Below are 22163 nucleotides of genomic sequence, written 5' to 3'. Positions count from 1 at the left end.
GTCACAGCACGAGGGTTCGAGTCCTTCTTCCCTTCCTGTCCCCTGTGACACAGTACTGAGGTGGCCTGGTTGAGGCAAGCTGGGTACTGAGTCCCTACCTGGGGTTAGGCCCTGAGCAAGTACTGGAAACACAAGCGCAAGTTTAAAAGGAGACACAACTTACTTCGAAGTACTCACAACTGGAGGAGCAGGGAATAAGAAGGCATAAATAGAGTGTTACAGCTTCCTGGGTGCTGTGAGGCTCCAAGGCAGGGTTTATCAAAGCTGTTCTGCAAAGGGCCAGATAGGAAATATGACTCCGTGGGGGCCAAACAATTACCACTGAAACGCTTCAGTTTTGCTATTGTAGCACAAAACCGGCATAGACAATATGTAAAGGAAAGGGTGTGAGACATCAGGATAGATTTGGCTCTCAGACAAGAAATTTCCTGAACCCTGAGGAAGGGCAGGCTTTTCAGAGGAGGTGACAGCTGCTTAGGATAAGGAGGCTGCCACGTGAACATGGTGAGTAAAAACCATTGCAAATACGGGAAGGAGAGACAGAAGCACTGAGGTATGTTAGGGCAGGGTGTGGAGGGTTGGGCCGTTTCCATCATAAAAGGCTCTTTCTGGACCAAGGAGTTCAGCCTACATCTGAGAGCAAAGAGCCACTGAAGAGTTGTGAGCCAGGGAGAAGCACAAGTCAGATCTCTACTTTAGAAAGATCATGGACTACTAGGTGAAGAATGGACTGGGCGAAACAAACACAACACTGTAAAGCAAACATACTCAACTAAAAAAAAATAAGAATGGACTGAAGGAGCTGGGGTCATAGTTCCCCAAACAGGAGGTGAAGAGGGCTGAACTGAGGCCATGGGGTTAGACAGGCAGAGGTGGTTTGATGCAGTGAGCAGAACTTGATATGAGAGGTGGCTGGTCTGAAGGTCCAGTTGTGGAAGAGAAGCTTATTTGTCTACATCCCTTTCTCCTTTTGAAACCTCTCCTTTTGAAATCTTCTTTACCTGCTCTGGTTTTCCTCCTGCTTCTTTGTCCAGTCTTCCCATTACATGTTGGTGCCATTCCACATGCTTTCCCTGGGTGCTCTCATCTATCTCAAGGACATCTGCCCTTGACTACACCATCCTGATGACATCCACAAAGATGTCACCAGCTTAAATCTCTCAGCTCAGCTCCAGACCTACATATTCCCGCAAGTTGGAAATCTGGAAATGCTGACTCATTTCTCTTGCAGGGTAAACCTGGTCCTTGGAACTACCATCCAGAGGAAGTTCGTGCTGTTCTGGAAAAGCTCCACAGTTAATCTGGACGGATTGCCCAGTTCTAGGTGCCCAACCTGAGGGCCCCTTAAGGCTTGGTTTGACCCCCATCCCAGCTGACATTTACCTCTTGACCTGTGTTCCCAGTTGAATCACTAGCCTGGATTTTTCTGATCCAAGCAAACAATGGTTGCAATGAGAAAATGAAGCCACAAGTAAGCTGAGTATTAAAGAAGGTATAATTCCATACTGCTCCTACCATGGAGACCGTATTCATTGCACAGCATTCTAAGAATGAGAGCAGGTACACGCTGCGTTTCCAAGTATCCAGCCACTCTAATATGGCATTCCTTAAATGAAGTAAATTCACTGTACCAAATTTGCCATTTAAAGAATTGATCATTTAAGACACTAAATTGGCTTTTAGAACTAAGCATGGGGATAACTCCAGGTTTTCAAAGGAATTCAAAGAGAATGGGAGCAGACAGTACAGACGGTAATCCTTTTCTTGCCAAAACATTTAAAACAAAGGATGGTGGCAGTGATGGATGAGTTTTCACAGTAATATATTTTCAGTTCTACAGTAGAAGAGGAGGGTGCTCACTTCACCACCTTTGAATATATTTCATAGACGTCTTGCTCTCCGCACCTGGGAATCTTCTTTTATTTTCAATTATAACAAGCTGCTTGGTGGGAGAACTCGCTTCCTAAAACCACTATGACCTTGACCAAACTAGACAACAAATACCACAGAGCTGTCATTCAGTTATACAGAAACTCATATGTGAAATCCTGTTTCTCTGATTTCTTCACAAGTCTCCTAAAAGGTCATTTGCATTAGATTACCTCAGACTAATGGATAACCATTGGTACTGAGCTGTTTTAACTCTGCCTCTTTTCATATTTGTTCATGACGGCCACAGCCTAAAGTACACACGGCTGTGACTTGATTTGAAAGAAAATGTTTTAAGATGCAGCAAGCTAACATAGAATGATTAAAAACTATCGCTCTTCTGAATGGCTTCAGTGTGATCTTTACATTGTCTTTCCTAATGTGTGTCAGCTTGTTCTATTTTTTATTCTAGACGAATGTAATCCAATGAGCAAAAAATACCATATGCTGGAAGGCCCTCCTTTGGTGGGAAGAACACTCAGTCTCTGTGTTACCTGTCTCATAAACTCCTTGCCAGAGAATGTCCACATTGAAATCAAATTACCTTCACAACGTGACATGATAGAAAAGACTTGGGAGGCATTTTTCTAACATGAAAACACGTTTTTCTTGTCTCTGTCTTACCTGCCAAGGAACTTTTAAAAATAGTTGTTAAGCATTTATCAGGCACAGGCACTTTCAGATTTGCAGTCTTATTTAATCTCTATACAGGTCAAAGAGGAGATTATTAGACCCATTTTACAGATGAGGAAACCAAGGCTCAGAATTAAGTAATTTATGGAAGGCCTCAGACTCAGTAAGCAACAAGTTGAGATTCAAACCTCATCTCTAACTTCAAACTAGAATCCCAGCTCTGCTCCCTGCTGGCTGTGTGATTTTGGTTAAAGCTGCTTTGGTATCTTGAACTACAAAACAGGGTATCAACAGTGACTACCCTACAGAGGACTCAAGAGTAAAGCACTCAGAACTGTGCCTGGCTTGGAGAAAATGCCAGGCTACTCTCTACTATTGTTACCATCATTACTGCTCTACAACTGCCTCCTTGGGCTCCCTTTTTAGGTGCTGGGAGATGGAAAAAAATACAGGACAGTAGAGACACTGAATGAAACTCTTCCTCCTGCCAAAGCAACTGACCGATACTGGCGTGAGTTTGTAAGTGGATACAGAGGACAGGTAGCTGTGAAACAGTGGGTATAAAGCACAGCTGAGCACTGTCCTTTTTTGTAAGCAGTGTTGCTTAGTCTCTCAGTAGTATTTGATTCTGTGTGACCCCAAGGACTGTAGCCCGCCAGCCTCCTCTATCCATGGGGTTTTTTTCCAGGCAAGAATACTGGAGTGGGTTGCCATTCCTCCTCCAGGAAATTTTCCTGACCCAGGGATCAAACCCAAGGCTCCTGCATTGCAGGCAGATTCTTTACCAGCTACCAGGAAAGTCCAGGTTAGAGCTGAGGGAAAGGCTAAAGCTCAGAGAGCACAGAGGAGAAAGCAGTCTGTCTGAGCTGGGTGCCTCTAGGAAAGCTTTGTGGAAGTGGTGACCTTTGAGCTTGGTCTTCAAAGATGCCCAGGAAGTCTATAATCTGGGATGTGAGCCCAAAGAACATGAGAAGGGAGAATAGCATTAAAGTGGACAAAACAGTGTGGGCAAAGGCAGGGAAAAAACCTGCCCAGGAGACTGCAAAAGCTTTGAGCTCAGTTTTAATTTATGATGAAGAAAGGTCTTTTCTCTTAGAAGGTGACCTCTCTGGGTCTGGATACCAAGAATGAACTGACTCTGCTTGACTAGCGTTGGAAAGTACGAGTAAAGTAAAAGAAGTTTGTTAGTATATCTTGTTTCACTCCAAGTACAGCTTGCATTCAGAATATCAACAGATTTGAAGAAGATTTTTCAAAACCACCTATTTGTCTGCTTTCAAGGGGAAGATTTACCTTTAGTCCACCTGTTCTCTAAGCCCCCTAGCGGTCCCCAGCCTTTTTGGCACTAGAGACCAGTTTCATGGAAGACAATTTTTCCACGGACTGGGAGTTGGGGGGATGGTTTCAGGATGATTCAAGAACATTACATTTATTGTGGACTTTGTTTCTATTATTATTACATCAGCTTCACCTCAGATCATCAGACATTAGATCCCAGAGGCTGGGGACCCCTGCTCTAAGGGTGATGCCCTCCGTGGTACCTGGCTTTATGTACGACTCTGAGCCTACCGCCCATTCTGGCTTGCGTTCTAGCTGCTGCAAGACTGGCCTTAAAGGCCTGGCAGGAGGCCCAGGAAACCCAGGCTCTGACTCAGAAATTGGCAGATGCCCTTGGAGAGGCCAGGTGACTTTAATGTTTATTCACCTGCCCAGAGGCAGACTCTCAGTTGCTCCTGGCCTCAGACAACTTTATTTCTGGTAAACTCAGTCATTAGTTTCCAATGGTGTATTGAAATATTTTATCCAGCACGTTTGTTTGAGGAAGGAGTCCAGGATACCCAATCGGCCATATAGGTTGCATCATTCAAAGTCTCAAGTATGCAGTTGTCTGAAGAAGGGCATGTGGATCCTGTATTCCCTGAAGTCCTACATGCCTCTAATGACCCACTGCTGCTGCTGCTGCTGCTAAGTCGCTTCAGTCGTGTCCGACTCTGTGCGACCCCAAAGACGGCAGCCCACCAGGCTCCCCAGACCTGGGATTCTCCAGGCAAGAACACTGGAGTGGGTTGCCATTTCCTTCTCCAATGCATGAAAGTGAAAGTGAAGTTGCTCGGTCGTGTCTGACTCTTAGCGACCCCATGGACTGCAGCCTACCAGGCTCCTCTGTCCATGGGATTTTCCAGACAAGAGTACTGGAGTGGGGTGCCATTGCCTTCTCTGCTAATGACCCACTGCTGTCCTTTAAACCTGGAGGATACCAGCTGGGCTTCAGAATCTTAGGTTTTAGTTCTTTTACCTCAGAGATTTGTGGACATTGTTTTACAGTTGTCTAGCAGGCATGAGAGGAAAAGTCTGAGGCCAGCCTAATTTATTTCCCTTGGCACTTAATTGTCTTCATTCTACCTGGAAACTTGTCAGATTCTTTCTTCCTGTTTGAAGTTCTGTAACTTCACCAAGACCTAGTCCAGTGTTGATTGTTCTATGTCAAACTTGCCTTGGAATACTGCTGCTGTCTGAAATTTGTGTCCCCTCAGAATCCATATCCGAACCTTACAGCCCAATGTGATAGTGGCAGGAGGTGGGGCCTTTGGGAGGTGATTAGGTCGTGAGAGGCAAGTCTTCATGAATGGGATTAGTGCCCTTATAAAAGAGGCTCCTGTGAGCTGGTTTGCCTTCTTCCACCATCTGAGGATATAAGAAAAGGGCCCTTATGCAACCTTGCTGATACCCTAATTTCAGACTTTCAGCCTCCAGAACTATAGGAAATAAATTTCTGTCAACTATGTGTGTCTCAGTTGCTCAGTTGTGTCGGACTCTTTGCAACACCATGAACTGCAGCCCGCCAGGCTGCTCTGTCCATGCAATTCTCCAGGCAAGAATACTTGAGTGGGTTGCCATTTCCTCCTCCAGGGGATCTTCCCGACCCAGGGATTGAATCCACATCTCCTGCACTGGCAGGCGGATTCTTTACCACCGAGCCAGCAGGCAAGCCTGTCTCTGTTGTCTCTAGGCCACCCCAGTCTATGGTATTTTTGTTACAGTAGCTTGAATAGACTAAGGTAAATACAAAAACTTCTTTTGATCTTAAGATTTCTTATTTTTTAAATTTCAGGGACATCTTTTATTGCTTTGAACATCTTTCCTGTTACATTTTGTCCATTATCTTAGGGACTACAATGATGGGTATGTTGGGTCCTTTGTTTCTTCCATAACTATTAAACTTTTCCATAACTTTTAAAATCTTTGTTCTTTCCAATTCCATGCTGTGATTTTTCTCAAGCTCTTTCCTCTGATCCCAATTCTCCTTAAGTTGGGTTTATTATTGCTCCAGATATGGCTTGGCTCTGACTCTCTCCACTGTCCTCTGGATTTCAGGAGCTGGAGGCCTGAACGTTGCATACCGGTCAGGTTCTGCAGATGGGAAGCCCTGATGGAGATTAACGGTGAACAGAAGGGAGAAGTCATTTGCTCCACTTCTTGCTGTAGGAATTGCAGGACGCTGTGCACAGCAGTTGCTCTGGGATCCCCAGCCGTGGCAGAGTGGCTTCTACTTAGAGGCAGTGATGCTGCTCCCACTGGTCCACAGTGAGTGTGGCCCATGGACTCCCACCCTGGGCGACACTTCTATCTTCTGTTTGTTTTCCCAGCCATTTCAATACCTTTGTAACAGATTCCGCGCATTATTTCCCTCCCTGCTTTCACTCTGTATCTAGACTGATTTCAGTTTTCCTAACTGAACACTGACGGCTACAATTACCATCATCCCTTTCCTTCTTACCTGGCTTTCACCTTTGAATCAATTTTCTTTTTCTCTTCCGTGTCTTCTCTTAGCTCTGCCAGATCACTTTCCATCTTCTGTGACTTCTTTTTTTCTTGAAATCTTTGTATCTCTTTTTTGAGTTCTTTTTTTCTTATTTGAGAGGTTAACTATGGGTCTCCATTCTTGATGTATTCTTTGTGTAAGTTCTCTTGCAACGAATGCTCTGTAACTGCCTTATTTTTCTGGCCCCCTCCCCTCTTTTTGTTTCACAGTTTCTAGTCATAGGTCCCTATACACAATGGTTCTCAAACTTAGACATGTATCAAAACACCTGGAGGGCTTGTCAAAATACAGATTCAAGGGTCACACCATCAGAGTTTCTGATTCCATAGATCTGGAGTTGGGCTAGGGAATTTGCATTTCTAAGAAGTTTCAGGGAAGGAGGAGGTTGCTGTTCCAGGGACCACACTTTGAGAACTACTGCTGTAATAAATGTTATTGGTGTTCTGCCGAGAGTTCTTTTCCAAATATATATATCTATATGCCAGCTACTGTGATATTGGCAGCTAATGGCTCAGGTGTTGCTTCTCCTGAGAACTGCCCTAAGTGACAGAAGCTTCTTTACTCAGCGATGCCTGAGAGGTTATGTTCCCCTGCGAGTGGCCCATGGCCATTGACTGAAGGATTTGAGAGCACAAAGGCCTGGTCCTTTGCCTCAAGGGTGGGAAGCATACCTCTCTGGTGTCATTCACACTCTAGAGCTCCTTGTGGGCTCAGGCTGAGGCCAGACTTCAACCAAAACCATCTTTGGTTAACTTTCTCCCATGATCTATCCCACTTCCTGAGAGTGCTCTCTCAGGAAATCGAATTCCTCTCTAAAGCTCTATTTCTAGAGACCCAGACCTAAAGCAATCCGCTTCTGGGACTTTTCAGATTACTCTTCTTTAATAGGGCTAGTTGTTGGTTGAAACATAAATACAGAAGGAGGAGGAGTAGCCTAGGGCAGCCTGCAACTTTGATTTACATTAGTTGTCTTGAATGCTCTCATTAAGTTTGCTGTTTCCTTTGCAATGGGACTCCTAGAAATCCCCTTCAGTCACACTGCTTTGGCTGCCTTCTCACCACCTGAACTTAATTGTGCAACCCTCTTCAGATGTTGAAGCCATAAGTTCCAATGTGACTCTATTTGGAGACAGAACCTATAAGGAACTTCTTGTTCGATCACCAAGTCTTGTCAGACTCTTTGTGACCCCATGGACTGCAGTACGCCAGGCTTCCTTGTCCTTCACTATCTCCCTGAGTTTGCTCAAACTTTTGTCATAGGCAGTCTGTGATCTCACCCTTTATCGCCCTCTTCTTCTCCTGCCCTCAATCTTCCTAGCATCAGGGTCTTCACGTCAGGTGGCCAAAGTTTGGGGCTTCAGCATCAGTCGTTCATGAACGTTCAGGATTGATTTCCTTTAGGATTGACTAGTTTGATCTACTTGCTATCCAATGGACTCTCAAGTCTTCTCCAGAACCACGATTCCAAAGCATCAGTTCTTCGGTGCTCAGCCTTCTTTATGGTCCAGCTCTCACATCCATTTTTGACTACCTGAAAAATCACAGCTTTGACTATTTGGATCTTTGTGAGCAAAGTGATGTCTCTGCTCTTTAGTATGCTGTCTAGCTTCATCATAGCTTTCCTTCCAAGGAGCAAGCCTCTATTAATTTCATGGCTGCAGTCACTGTCTGCAGTGATTTTGAAGCCCAAGAAAATAAAATCTGCCACTTTTCCCACTTTTTCACCATCTATTGACCATGAAGTGATGGGACCTGATGCTATGATCTTAGTTTTTTGAAAGTTGAGTTTTAAGCCAGCTTTGTCACTCTCCTCTTTCACCTTCATCAAGAGGCTCTTTAGTTCCTCTTTGCTTTCTGCCATTACAGTGGTTGTTGCTGCTGTTCAGTTGTTCAGTCGTGTCCAGCTCTTTGCAACCCCATGGACTACAGTCAGGCCTCCGTGTCCTTCACCATCTCCCAGAGATTGCTCAAAGTCATGTCCATTGAGTCCGTGATTCCATCCAACCATCTTGTCCTCTGTCATCCCCTTCTCCTCCTGCCTTCTATCTTTCCCAGCCTCAGGGTCTTTTCCAATGAGTTGGCCGGTATCATCTGCATATAGGAAGTTGTTGATATTCCTTCCTTACTACCATTAAGACACTTTCTTAAACTGCACACATTCTTTGTTCACAGCAGCAAAGCAGACATGCTTTATCCCCTTGTGCTAACACATCACAACACAACTCAACAGCTTTTCAGGTGGTGCTTATATAGGTCATGATGCGCATGCACAGTATTATAAATGGCCTCAACCGTTACATAACTATGTAAAGTCATTATTTCCAAAACGTGGGGCGAAAGGACATGGGGTGAGACAGCCTGACCAGCACCATTTTGGCCAATTGCCCCTTCCCTACATTCCACTCCTTCAGGGCCTCTCGCCTTACAATCTACGCACAGATCACCTTTGGAGATATTCCCATGGTGAGTGACACTGACCAGTGGAACTACATCCCGCAACAGCAGTAAAGGCTACAACAGTTACATACCCCCATTCTGCAACAGCAGCAGATGCTACAACAGTTACGTTCCCCAGTACATAGAAAAAACCAACGCCGGGTACTGGACAGGTGACTTGCACACAAAGGGGCCAGGCACTCGTCACCCGGGGTACAACCTGGAACTCATGTTGCAATCCTTGCCCCCATGGGGCTAGAAAAGCCATCAATGCATGTGAAGTGCCTTTATCTTCCATGGCCAAGTCAAGTCCACCATCCGTCCATATGAAATCCCGATTGGAGCTGGCAGCAGGACATTACCTTTGGTTCTGTATCCAGGCTTTATCAAAATGTCTGTTGTTACTTGCAGCTGTTTAGGTGCAGTGACAAGAAACAGGACAGCCTCCACAGGGGCAACTCCATCCCTGAGGGGTTTCTCATTAAAGACCCGCAAAACCTCCCACAGGCGTTGGGCCTACCCCTTCAAAGAGATTTTTGCAGCGTTCACAGCCCGCCCACATGATTCCAAATGCTTTATAAGCTCTGGTGCATACTGTTCTAAATCTGCAAGAGAATCAGAGGTTAGTAGCACATCAAATGACACAGACTTCACTGTATACCTCCATACAGGGAGCCATCTCCAGTTTCCAAGAGTAAGGTCACAGCCTTTATAGTTCTGAAGGAACATCCCTGGGTGCCATGTAATCTTCTAACTGAACTGCTTGTATCTCTTGCTGTGGGCGCTTCCCAAACTTGGCAAACTGCTGTTCTGGTCTCAGTTGCCTCCCATAGCTCTAGGAGCAGAGCATTGGGCTGTTTATCAATTTTATTTCTGTCAACTCCTGCTGCCAACAAATGAGCCCACATTTTTTCATCCACGTAACCCGGATGGGGCCTTTACCAGCCAGCCCCCCAATCAGGGTCTTCACACTTCTAATCCCCTTTGCCTGCTGCCGTCCCTCTACTTCTCCCAAGCTTGCCACTATTGAGGTAGCAGTTAAGGAACCAAAAGAGGTGGATGAGACAGTGTTCAAAATGGCGTCTCACAAGCCACCTGTAAAACACTTGTCATCTGGAGGCTCCTCCACCTGCCAGGCCAGTGTAGGAGCTGAGAGGGCAGATGTCCAGCTGACTCCAAGCACTGGGATAGTTTCCCCATCATCATCCACCACCTTGAAGTCCAGGTCCTTGTATTTCCTGCACTTCACTTGCTGTCTGAGTGTCATTTCTGGCTGTCTGCAGACTTTGTGGACTACTGAGGGCTCTGCAGGGGTGGGTTCAGCAGGCCCTGATCCAGCTCTAAACTCTCCACTGTGGTTTCACTTTCCCTCTTTCCTTTCTTCATTTTCTCCACCAGGGTTGGTCCTTGCTCCTAGCTGGTCTTCCTGGACTTTTTCCTGGCTGCAGAGTCAGTGCCGCTCCTCTTCCCTTTGGTCTCCTTGATGTCTGAGGCCTCCCGGGGCTTCCGTGCCTTGTTGGCCCCATCCTTCTGCTGTATGACAGGCCTTGCTGAAAAGCGGGAACTCACAGTGTCATAACGTTTCTCAGTCTCATAACTTCATCATTACTGTCCCTTATCACCTCGCTGTCAGAAACACTGGGTTCTTCAAGGCCATGCACTTCTTGCTTTATGTCAATATACATTGCTCTAGTTCTTCCAAGTGTCTCTGCACATCACGGACCTGCATGGCATCATGTAGGGCACTATTCATATTCACCTTCAGGGCAGTCAGGAATACCCACACTATGGTGCCAGCAGCAGTCCATGCTTCCTTGTCCAGCAAATGGGAATTCACTGCTTGTAATGCCTTTTTAGTGCTATCCAGTGGCCTGTCCACCACCTCCCAGTCTTCCACCGGGGCCCATGCTGAGAGGACCCCGGCCCCCGGATACCACGTGCTATGTGGTGGCCACTGGCTTCCTCCTTCCATTGGAGCCTCGGGCTCCCCTACATGCTGGGAACCCTGCTGACTCTGCCAATTGTCTCACTGATCACTGAACCCAGGCTAGGCAAGGCGCGAGCTAGGAAGCAGATAAGAACCTGGAAGAAGATTCGAGGAGCTGTAGGAACTGCAGACATGCTTCATTTGCAGCAAGGCAGACATGCTTTGTTCTCTTGTGGCTAACGCACTGCAACGCAACTCAACAGCTTTTCAGGTGGTGCTTATATGCACGTGTGCAGCTGTTACATAACCATGTAAAGTCATTATTTACAAAAGGTGGGGAGAGGGCAAGAGGACATGGGGTGAGAGAGCCTGAACGCTGCCATCTTGGCCAATTGCCCCTTTCCTACAGTGGGGTTCAGCAGTGAAAAACAAAAAAGATAAAGCCACATATTGGCCTATCTACTGCTTGAGACTTAAGAGAGTGGTTTTCTCAAGTGAAAATGAGTTTCTGAAGCCTAGGAAAATAAAGGTTAAAGGATGCAGTTTTCAAATACCATGAAGTGGTATTACAAGCACTACACTTTCTCTGCATTCACAGGAGAGAAACAGAGAAAAAAGACTTAAAGATCATTTAGTAGGCTTGTGCCAAAGAGATCATTCTGATAACTTCTAGAAATCCCTTCCAGTGATCTGTAAGCCTTAACGCAGTGTTCCTTAAATGAAGACTTATTGACATTCCAGTTTAGGAAGTTTGGGAAAAAGAAGATCCTCAGTGTTTCATTTTATTGAACATGAACACAATTGCTCTAGGTCACTTCCCTTTTCAAAAACCTTAAATGGCTCCAGGATTATCAGGAAAATATCTGAAAGCATTAAAGGCTCTCTGTGATCTGGCTGTAATGTACCATTTCAGGCTTCTTTGCCCCAGTCAGATATATATATTCATCTCTCTATATATACACCTTCATGTCTCTGATGGCACCAACGTCACTATTGAAGTACTTTTTCTACCTTCCTCCATTTATCTAAAAGTAACCTTTCCAAAGAGTAAATCTGTGCAACAAATCTTGGTAAGCAAATTATCAGAAAATATCTAAAGCCTTAAAACTTTTCTTTAAAAAAAAGATTTATTCATTTATTATTTTTGCTGTAGTGGATTTTTGTTGCTACGCATGAGCTTTTTATAGTTGTGACAGGCAGGGGCTACTCTTCATTGCAGTGGGCGGTCTTCTTGTTGCAGTGGCTTCTCTTGTTATGGAGCACAGGCTCTAGGCCAAAGGGGCTTCAGCAGTTGTGGACAGTGGGCTTAGTTGCTCTTCAGCATGTGGGATCATCCTGGACCAGTCACTGAACTGGTATCCCTTGCATTGCCAGGTGGATTCTTCACCACTGAACCACCACTGCATGTATGCATTCTTAGTCCAGTTCATGTCCGACTCTTTGCAACATTATGGACTGTAGCCCGCAGGCCCTTCTGTCCATGGGATTCTCCAGGCAAGAATACTGGAGTGGGTTGCCACTCCCTTCTCCAGGGGATCTTTCCGACCCAGGGATCGAACCCAGGTCTCCTGCATTGCAGGTGGATACTTTACCATTGAGCCACCAGGGAAGCCCCTTAGAACTATTCTTAACTTTGACTAGTTCCCTTCTGGGAATCTCTTCTAAAAAAAAAATCATCTGAGGGGTAGGCAAAGATTTTTGCACAAAGATATCCTCCGTGGCACTATTTATTTTTGTCTATTATGAAGAATTCCAAGTATACATTAGAGAGACTAGTACAATGAAGCCCTGTATATCCATAACCCAGATCCACCAATTTATTGCTCTATTTGCTTCAACTAAACTTTTCTCCTATAAAAAAAAAATGCCCAATTATTTTAAAGCAAAGCCCAGATACCATGTAATAAACCTACATACTTGTATCTGAATCTACTAAATGTATCTCTGAAAAATATGGACCTTCTCTTACATAATCTTAAAGCCAGGATCACACCTAATCCATGCAAAAGCAAATGAATATTACCCAATCCATAAGCAGATTTTCCCAATTATCTTTAAAATGTCTTTTTTTTTTTCAATTAGTTTTCTCATATTAGCATCCAAATAAGATTTATACAAGGCATGTATTTTGGGGTCTTCTTATATCTCTTTGAATCTAGAGTGGACCCCCTTCCTTAATTAACATTTTTTGCATCACTGACTTGTTGAAGAAACCAGGTCACTTGTCCTCTGCTGCTGCTGCTGCTAAGTCACTTCAGTCGTGTCCGACTCTGTGTGACCCCATAGATGGCAGCCCACCAGGCTCCCCCATCCCTGGGATTCTCCAGGCAAGAACACTGGAGTGGGTTGCCATTTCCTTCTCCAATGCATGAAAGTGAAAAGTGAAAGTGAAGTCGCTCAGTCGTGTCCAACTCTTCACGACCCCATGGACTGCAGACTACCAGGCTACTCTGTCCATGGGATTCTCCAGGCAAGAGTACTGGAGTGGGGGTGCCATCGCCTTCTCCGCACTTGTTCTCTAGGATGAGCTATATGCTACATTTGTGTGTATATCAGTCAGGATAGGCCAGATTATGCTGGGGTAAAAAGCAACTCCAAAATATCACTGATTTGTGAACTCCCTACAGTCCAGTAGGTTAGGACTCTGGCCTTCCACTGAAGGGTGCCCAGGTTTGGTCCCTGGTCAGGGAACTAAAATTCTGCAAGTGGCGTGACGCAGCAACCCCCATCCTACTCCCAAACTAAATGAAGATTTATCTCTCCTTCTATATGTCTACCTCGGATTGACTGAGGGCTCTACTACCTGTTATCATCAGTCTCACTCCCAGACCCAGAATGATGAAGTAGTTACTGTGTAGAAAAACATCACTGCTGGTCATTGTGGGAGAGAGAAAAGAGCTTTGAAAGGTCTATAACCCCTTGGTACCTGTGAAAGCAATCTGACTTGGAAAGTCACAGCAGATTTAATTAGTTAAGATAATACTGGAGTAAGGGTCTTTAATTCAACATGATGTTGTTCTTATAAGAAGACACATAAAAATATATGCATTGAGGGAAGATGATACAAAGAGACACAGAAAGAATGGCATATGATGATAGAGGCAGAAACTGGAGATATGTTGCCACAAGTCAAGGAATGCCAAGGATTGCCAGCAACACCAGAAATTAAGAGAAAGGCAAAGAATATAATCTCCTTCAAAAACTCCAATAGAAACAAACCCTGCCAATACCTTTATTTCTGATTTCTAGTCTCCAGAACAGTGAGAGAATAAATTTTTATTGTTTTGGACCACCAAGTTTGTGGTACTTTATTACAGAAGCCATAGGAAACTAATATGGACTGCACAGATAAAATACTATATTCCAATGCCATTTTTTTTCTGTGAGTCGATCAATTGTAATAAATGTAGGTTCATGCATTTTCTATTTATTTTCAACATTTTAGAACTGCTTTGTCATTTTAACTTTTGGCTATATTATTTACATTTTTATTTCAAGTTGTATAAAAAGATACATTCCGAGATGTCTTATATCTCCACACAATGTCCTATCTTGTTTCTTACCTCCTCAAAATGTAAAAAAAACAAATCAAATAATATCAATAATGGTTGCCTTGGGGAAATAAGATTGTTTCCTAACTCTTTTCTGAAGTCTTCAAATCAAGAGAAAATAAAATTAAAAGAAAAAAATAAAATGACTTGTCCTACAGGGCCCAACTCAAATTCCATGACCTCAAGGAAATGTTCCCATAAATGTTTTCTCTTTTTTGAACTTGTATATTGTTTAGTGTCCATATTTTTCATTTAGCCCTTTACATCAATCAATAAGTTTAAAAATTAATGCACTGATAGCCGAAGGGTAGCATGTTAGATGCTGTGGAGTCACAGTGTATACCAGTTGTTTTCATGTATAGTTATGTACTTGGCTAAGCTGTATACTGAAACAAAAGCTTTTTTTTTTGGCAAACGCTTTCTTATGACCTACATGTTGGTCATCACTGCTGTCTGATGAACCAAATTCCTAGAAAATGCTGAAGGGAAAGATAAAACTGAAACAGACTGATACAAGTTCCTTTAATAATGACAACTTCATGTTTAAATAAATATACTGTTAAAAAATAGTGCATGGGTATATTATAATTACTAAGAAAGATTTGAGACTGCTACTCCCTCTGCAGAAACACTATGCACAGATGCAAAATGATCAAAGGCTGATACAATAATGAATCTCAAGTAAGTGACGTGGCCATCACGTGCCTGTAAGGGAAAAAATAAATACAGATGATTTAGCAATTCTAGTTAACTGCTAAACAAGCAGTTAGCAGATGAAAGGGTTTGATACAAGAATGATATTATAAGTATTTAATGATTTATAAGATACAATGTTCAGAAGAGAAGCAGCCACATGTAACAATATGGCTGTTCTGATATGTAACAGCCAAACATCAGCCTTGGTTTGAGGAAGAATGCAGGTGGAGCTAAAAACTGCACTGTACAATTCTGATTAATTTTTAAAGTATTTTTCTAAAGTATTTTTCATGATAAAAGATTTCATTTGTTGGATGATGCCTCAGAATACACTACCCTAAAACATTATTATATTTTTGTATTTATATATTTTCTCTGAAAAGCAATTTGGCAATATATGTAAGAAGCTATAAATATGTCTATGGGCTTCCCTCGTAGCTCAGTTGGTAAAGGATCTGCCTGCAGTGCAGGAGACCTGGGTTCAATTCCTAGGTCAGGAAGATCCCCTGGAGAAGGAAATGGCAATCCACTCCAGCATTCTTGCCTGGAGAATCCCATGGACAGAGGTGCCTGGAAGGCTACAGTCCATGGGGTCATAAGAGTTGGACACAACTTAGAGACTAAACTACTACTACTACTACTATAAATATGTCTATACCCATGGGCCCAGTATTTCCATTTCTTGAAATGTAATTTTAGAAAATAACTAAAAAAGTGAACACCATGATAGCAGGAACAGGCATAAGATGTCCCCTGTAGTAGTAGTTATAATGACAGAGGGAGGAAAAAAGAAATCAGTTAACCTCTATCTGAATACATTTAATTTTTAAATCATAATTATGAAGCATTTGATATAACATTAAATTTTAAAAAAATACAAAGTTTTTCATGTACACTATTGTAACTATGTAATACATGTGGTTGACAATTAGAAGAAAATAAGTACGGCAAAAGCTATTGTGACAGGGTGCTAAACTAGGGGTGATATACTGCCTTCCATTCTCCCCTCACTGTTGTTGTTTAGCTGCTAAGTCATGTCCAACTCTTCTTTTGACCCACATGGACTGTAGCCCGCCAGGCTCCTCTGTCCATGGGATTCCCAGGCAAGAATACTGCAGTGGGTTGCCATTTTCTTCTCCAGGGGATCTTCCTGACCCAGGGATCAAATCTGCCTTTCCTGCATTGCAGGTGCATTCTTGACCACTGAGCCCCCAGGGAAGGCTCCATTCCCCCTTACTCTTCTCCAAAAGTTCTATGATGCTGCCACCCTCCCTGACACACAATGACTCCTGAAACAAAATCCTTAGCAGACGCTTACTAACCATAATCAATGAAACAATATGGAGAAAAACAGGAAGATAAAATTCAATCTAATTAATCATTTTTCTGTTCCCTACTGGCCTCCTTGGGCTTCCCAGCTGGTGCTAGTGGTAAAGAACCCGAGTGCCATGCAAGCAGACGTAGGAGTCACGGGTTTGATCCCGGGGTCGGGAAGATCCCCTGGAGGAGGACATAGCAACCCACTCTAGTAGTCTTGCCTAGAGAATCCCCATGGACCGCGGAGCCTGGCGGGGTCTACAGTCCATAGGGTGCACAGAGCTGGATGCAACTGAAGTGACTTAACACGCACGCACGGCCTCCCCAGTCACTGGGCACAACTGGGTGGTAGAGAAGATAATTAATAGGATTCAAACACTACAGAATCTTTTGAAACACTGATTTCATAGCAGCTGCCAGTCAATTGTGAAGAATGAAACTTAATGGACAAGGCACCTCTTTAACAACCTTATTGAGATAAATCTTAATAAGCACTACTACCTTAAAAACATTCTCGGTTGTTTCACTGTTTGTGTTTGTCTAAAACCAGGGCCTGACAAGCTGGGGACAGAGGAACTCGTGATGAGGCAGCAGCTTCCCCGGCAGCGGCCATTCATCTCACTTGACAAGCAAAGCCCAGTGGAATGCTGTCAGAAAATGCTGGTTCCCTTTTCACCTCGTCCTCTTTGGCTGATTTGTTGCTGATCCTATGCTCCAGCTCCCTTATCTGAATCTCCCTGTCCCTTAATGCTTAAATTAACATCCAATTTTGGCATCTCAACCTGTTTTGATTCCTATTCCATAGGACTACAGAATGAAATGAAAGGAAAGTAAATAAATACTTCAAAATAAATGAACAAACAAAATAAAACAATAACAAGTGAATTCTGTTTTATCTTGGCTGTCATCCTGTCTATGACAGAAAAGAGCCTAACTTATGAAAGCTATATTTAGATCATAATATTTCTGAGAATAACTGCCTCTATTGGTTGGTCAGACACAGAACCTACAATATTATGAGGGTATTTAGTAATTTCATGACTATGGAGATAGGTTTAAAATTTAAATACATTGTGCTGGCTAAAGATAATGTATATATCTTCAAAGTATATTTACTTACCAAAATTTCTTCATTTTGAAGCTGCCCCTCTGTATGTACTAGATCTAAAACACAAATTTAACAGAATTGAGGTAGGGCTCAAACTGCATCAGGATATATTGAAATTTATTTTCAGCAAAACATGATATCTGATAAAATTATAGTTAGACCAGATATACCAGTGTTTTGGTATATAAAATCCAATATAAAAATAGAGATATTTGATAAAAAGATATAAAAGCTAAACTATATATGAGCTATAAAATATCTCAGTGAGTATAAATAAAAATAAATATAAATTATAGTAAAGGAATAGCAAGTGAAGAATTAATAAAATATGAAAGTCCTTTTTAAGGATCAAGTTACTAACAGTAACTGCAGGCCTGAGAGGCTGTCCCACCATTCTCATGGGTACTGATTAGGGCTCAGTTTCTTACAATGAAGTTTCACTACGATGCTGAGTTATGCCACCCATGAATTGATCTTTTCTGGTACCCAGCTTCAGAAAACCTTTACTAGTACTAGTGTGATTTTAGGACAGATTAACTTATTGGTCATGAGTTAATCATTTCAAACATTCTTTTGGAAAGATGAACTATTTCATTGATAAAATAATATTCACATTATTATGTGGCAGCCTGGATGGGAGGGCAGTTTGGGGGAGAAGGGATGCATGTGTATGTATAGCTGAGTCCCTTCCCTGTTCACTTGAAACTATCACAACATTGTTAACCAGCTACACCCCAATAAAAAATAAAAAGTTCTAAAAAAGAAATTCACAACTTAAAAAAATAATACTGACATTATTTAGAAATTAATTTTACTTACATAAAAATGTGAAAAGTGAAAGTTGCTCAGTTGTGTCCGACTCTTTGTGACCCCATGGACTATACAGTCCATGGAATTCTCCAGGCCAGAATACTGGAGAGGGTAGCCTTTCCCTTCTCCAGGGGCTCTTCCCAACTCAGGGATTGAACCCAGGTCTCCTGCATTGCCATTGAATTCTTTACCAGCTGAGCCACCAGGGAAGCCCAAGAATACTGGAGTGGGTAGCCCATCCCTTCTCCAGCAGATCTTCCTAACCCAGGAATTGAACCAGGGACTCCTGGTGGATTCTTTACCAGCTGAGCTACCAGGGAAGCTCCAATATCAAAACAGTGTACCTAATTTTAAAAGGCAGACAGTACAAAAAGGGAAGTCTCTGGGAAGTAAGATTATGGATGACTTTCTTTCTGTTTCCTAACCTTTCTCTGAGGTAATACAAAATAGTAGTCCCCTGCTTGACCCCTTTTCCTCCAATCCTGCTCCCCAGAGGTAAATGTTTTCAACTATTTAAGTTATTTTTTCTGGAATTATAATATGTTTCATGATCCCTTTCTTGATTTATCCATTTTTTACTGACTTTATATTATAGTAGGTGAAAATTTATGTCTCTTGGACCAGTATTCTCTTCCTCCTCTTCCTACAAATTTTCCTTCCTGCCATCCTCTCAATTTTGAAATCAATACTTGATGGCTACACCATTGTCTATATGTTATTTACTGCTGAAATAAGTAATACATTATGACACATTTTCTTTCTTATACAACTCCTCCTCCACTAGATATTAGTAACTTCTTCTTTCGTTTGCTTAGTTTTAATTATGAAAAATTGAAAAATCTCAAACATACATTAAAAAAAGACAGGATATCACTCTTATATACCCACTGTCTTGAATTTACAATTATTAGCATTTCACCATACTTTGTTTATCTAATTTTTTTTGCTAAGGTATTTTAAAGAAAGTCTGAGACATCATGATATTTCACCTTTAAATATTTGATTATCCATCTCTAAAGAAGAATGTTTTCTAGTGTAACTACAATGCCACCATCATACGACAATTTAAAAATGCTTTAATATCATATACCTAGTATATATTCAAAGGTCCCCATGCGTGCCTGCTCAGTCACTCAGTTGTTTCAGATACTTCGCAACCCCACAGACTGTAGCCTGCCAGGCTCCTCTGTCCATGGAATTTTCCAAGCAAGAATACTGGAGTGGGTTGCTATTTCCTACCCCATCAAAGGTCCCCTTTGTCCCCCTAAATGTCTTTTTATGGTTGGTTTATTCAAACCAGAATTAAGCCTCTTTTAATCTTGAACTTCTTTGTCTCCCACACACACATTTTCCCCCCACACCATTGACTTATTGAAGAGACCAAGTCAGTTGTATCATAAAATGTCCCACATTTTCTCATATTGCCCCCTTGTGATTTCATTTGTTTTCTACCCTCTTTTCCTACAGATGGAGTTAGAGGTAAAGGCCTGATTATATTTAGGTCTTTACCACATGTTTGGTGATTTGGGGCTATCTTTTGTTACTTATGAATAGATCACTGGAAAATAGTACATGAGCCAGACTCACTGACTACCAGATTTCCATAGGGTGACCAGAAATGAACTAGCCTTGCTCTGAATCCACATATCTTTTGGGACCATTCAGTTTCTCCAAAGATGAATCCTCCAATCTCCTGGCTGGGGCTGTATTTCTGGTTGCTGGGCAGACCATAGGAAGGAGGCTAGAGTTCCCACTATTTATTATATAGGTTTCCACTTCAATCCCCTGTTTTCCACTCCATGTCTCACTCATTCTCTTTACTATGACTGGTCTCCCTGAGTCCTGAGCCTCAACATTCAAAGTTCCTAGTCACTCTTGGGGGTAGTTTGTGGGAGGAAGGTACCTAAAGTCTTTTATACTTTGTAAATAGATGTTTCACCAATCACTTTTCTTGTCCATGCCTCATTCAAACTTTCCATGGTACCTTTGCCTTCAAGTTCCTGGGATTCTATTAGATAAACTTCCTTGCCAGGTACTGAGGTTATAATTTACTCAGTTCTGCTACAGAAGTTACTACTCCTCCAACTGCTTCCTTTCTTCCATATATTGACCTCGCACATCTGTTTTGAATTCCTGGTTCCCTGTTTGTTTTTATTTTTTGCCCCGTAGGTTTATGACTCATTTTACTCCTTTATTATTATTTTCATGGTATTCTGGGAAGGAACAGATAGACACATGAAGGCAACATGCTGTCTCTTATGAGAGGCTACCAACTCTGCCAATAATATTTAAATAATACCACTAATCAGGAAGGAAGGAATGATTAAAAACTAGTATTTATTGCTTGTCTACCATATGTCAGACACTGTGCTCACAAAAACTTTAAATGGTGATATCATCTCTATTTTTCAGATAAGGATTCTGAAACTCAGAAAAATTAAGTAACATGTTAACAATTACATAACCAGGAAGTGAAGAATCATCTTAGTATTCAAATTTGAGTTTTTCTAGGTTTATCTAAATATGTCATAAGAATCATTCAGGCCACCTTTTTTCACCAAAATGAAGCACAATTGGAAATATAGAGTAAAACACAATTCTCTACCCCCTCATGATCAAAATAATGCTGGTGAACCAAGCACATACCTCTTTCAATCCATTGCTCAAAATCAACTGGCTCTTTAGAAGTACTCTTTTCAATCCTCAAGGTCCGCACTGACATTGTAAATAAACGAAAATAAAGTGTTAATTATCTCCGTAATTCTATGTTGCCGTCTCTTGATTTCTTTTTCCCTCTGTCTAAGACCGGCAGGCATTAGTGGGAACGCACAAAGCACTGGGATCAGGAAAATCACTCGCCGTTTTTCCATAAATCCCTATGGTAAAGTACAGCCTGGGTAACTGTTACAAGTGTTTGCAAGCATATAACACAAAGCTAACAGAGCCTTTTTGAGTTTGGTACCATCTGGTTTGTTTTTGTTTCTTTCTTTTTTTTTTTTTTTTTTTTTGGTACACTGGTAAATAATACTATTAGTGGTCTTGATCATAAAACTTTATGCAGAAACTACTATGTCAGACATATTCATTCACTCTTGACTTCAACCTTAGGAGAAAGGTATTATTAACCTGCTTTAATGATGAGAAAACAGGCTTAAAGAAATCAGACAACTTACAGAAGTCAAGCAAAATGTTCAATGATACAGAGCTAGTAAGTACCAGAACTAGAATTCAAAGTTTAGGTCCAACTCCAGAGCCTTCACAATTAATGAGAGAAAAGAGAATGCAGTCATCTTCCTTCTGCGTTGGTTTTCTTTTCTCCTTTACCCCTAAAGCAGTTCCCTTCACTCCAAATCCATTCTTCTCTGCTCTGCACCCTGAGGGAGGACCCCTGGGGACCAAACCTCCTGGACTTACTTTCCCACTGCCTACTGACCGGATCGACGGGAGGGACTGGGAGGAAACTGAAGGGCAGCAGGGAACTGAAAGCAGGTTGTGTTTTCTCTACTCCCTTCCTGCTTCAGTGTCCTGTCTTTGGCAGTGGTTATGCTCCTCCCTGGTTACAGCTCCTATTGGGCAGGGCCCTTCTGTACACGCTCCAGTGCTCTTTGCTGCTGCTGCTAAGTCGCTTCAGTCGTGTCCAACTCTGTGCGACCCCATAGACGGCAGCCCACCAGGCTTCCCCGTCCCTGGGATTCTCCAGGCAAGAACACTGGAGTGGGTTGCCATTTCCTTCTCCAGCAAATACTATTTTCTTCCTTTGGCCCAGGGAGGTAATGGCTTACTGCTATAGCCAGTTTCTGGGTGTCTCAGCATCCCTAGCTTGTTCCCTTAACCCAGGCCATAATTCTGTATAAGTGGTCCCATCAATAATGTTTCTTCATTTGAGCCACCTGGGATGTATCCTGTTTCCTACCATGATTTTGCCTGATATAC

The 22163-nt window shown here is 42.5% G+C and overlaps 2 protein-coding genes across 10 annotated transcripts in view; one reads left to right on the top strand and one right to left on the bottom strand.

The window, feature by feature from the left end:
• DIO1 (iodothyronine deiodinase 1) overlaps positions 1-17287 on the top strand; it is a 35490-nt gene extending 18203 nt beyond the window's left edge. The window contains exon 4 of one of the 2 annotated variants that reach the window (XM_044944996.1): positions 16863-17287. In XM_044944996.1, the coding sequence (XP_044800931.1) occupies positions 16863-16895 (33 nt within the window). In that variant the 3' untranslated portion in view covers positions 16896-17287. Of the gene's footprint in view, positions 1-1231; positions 2275-16862 lie in introns of those variants that run through there. The other variant, XM_006067205.3, reaches the window with a different exon arrangement.
• HSPB11 (heat shock protein family B (small) member 11) overlaps positions 1-22163 on the bottom strand; it is a 72311-nt gene that overhangs the window by 25160 nt on the left and 24988 nt on the right. For 6 of the 8 annotated variants that reach the window (XM_006067215.3, XM_044944997.1, XM_025288694.2 and 3 more), the window contains exons 5-7: positions 20877-20945; positions 17433-17476; positions 14808-15004 (exon numbers count right to left, since the gene is read on the bottom strand). In XM_006067215.3, the coding sequence (XP_006067277.1) occupies positions 14891-15004; positions 17433-17476; positions 20877-20945 (227 nt within the window). In that variant the 3' untranslated portion in view covers positions 14808-14890. Of the gene's footprint in view, positions 1-14807; positions 15005-17432; positions 17477-20876; positions 20946-22163 lie in introns of those variants that run through there. The other 2 variants (XM_025288693.2, XM_025288697.2) reach the window with 2 other exon arrangements.

The sequence above is a fragment of the Bubalus bubalis genome, chromosome 6, assembly GCF_019923935.1.
Source record: "Bubalus bubalis isolate 160015118507 breed Murrah chromosome 6, NDDB_SH_1, whole genome shotgun sequence".
Lineage (NCBI taxonomy): Eukaryota > Metazoa > Chordata > Mammalia > Artiodactyla > Bovidae > Bubalus > Bubalus bubalis.
Note: the sequence above shows the minus strand (reverse complement) of the source record. Positions and strands in the feature narration are given on the sequence as shown.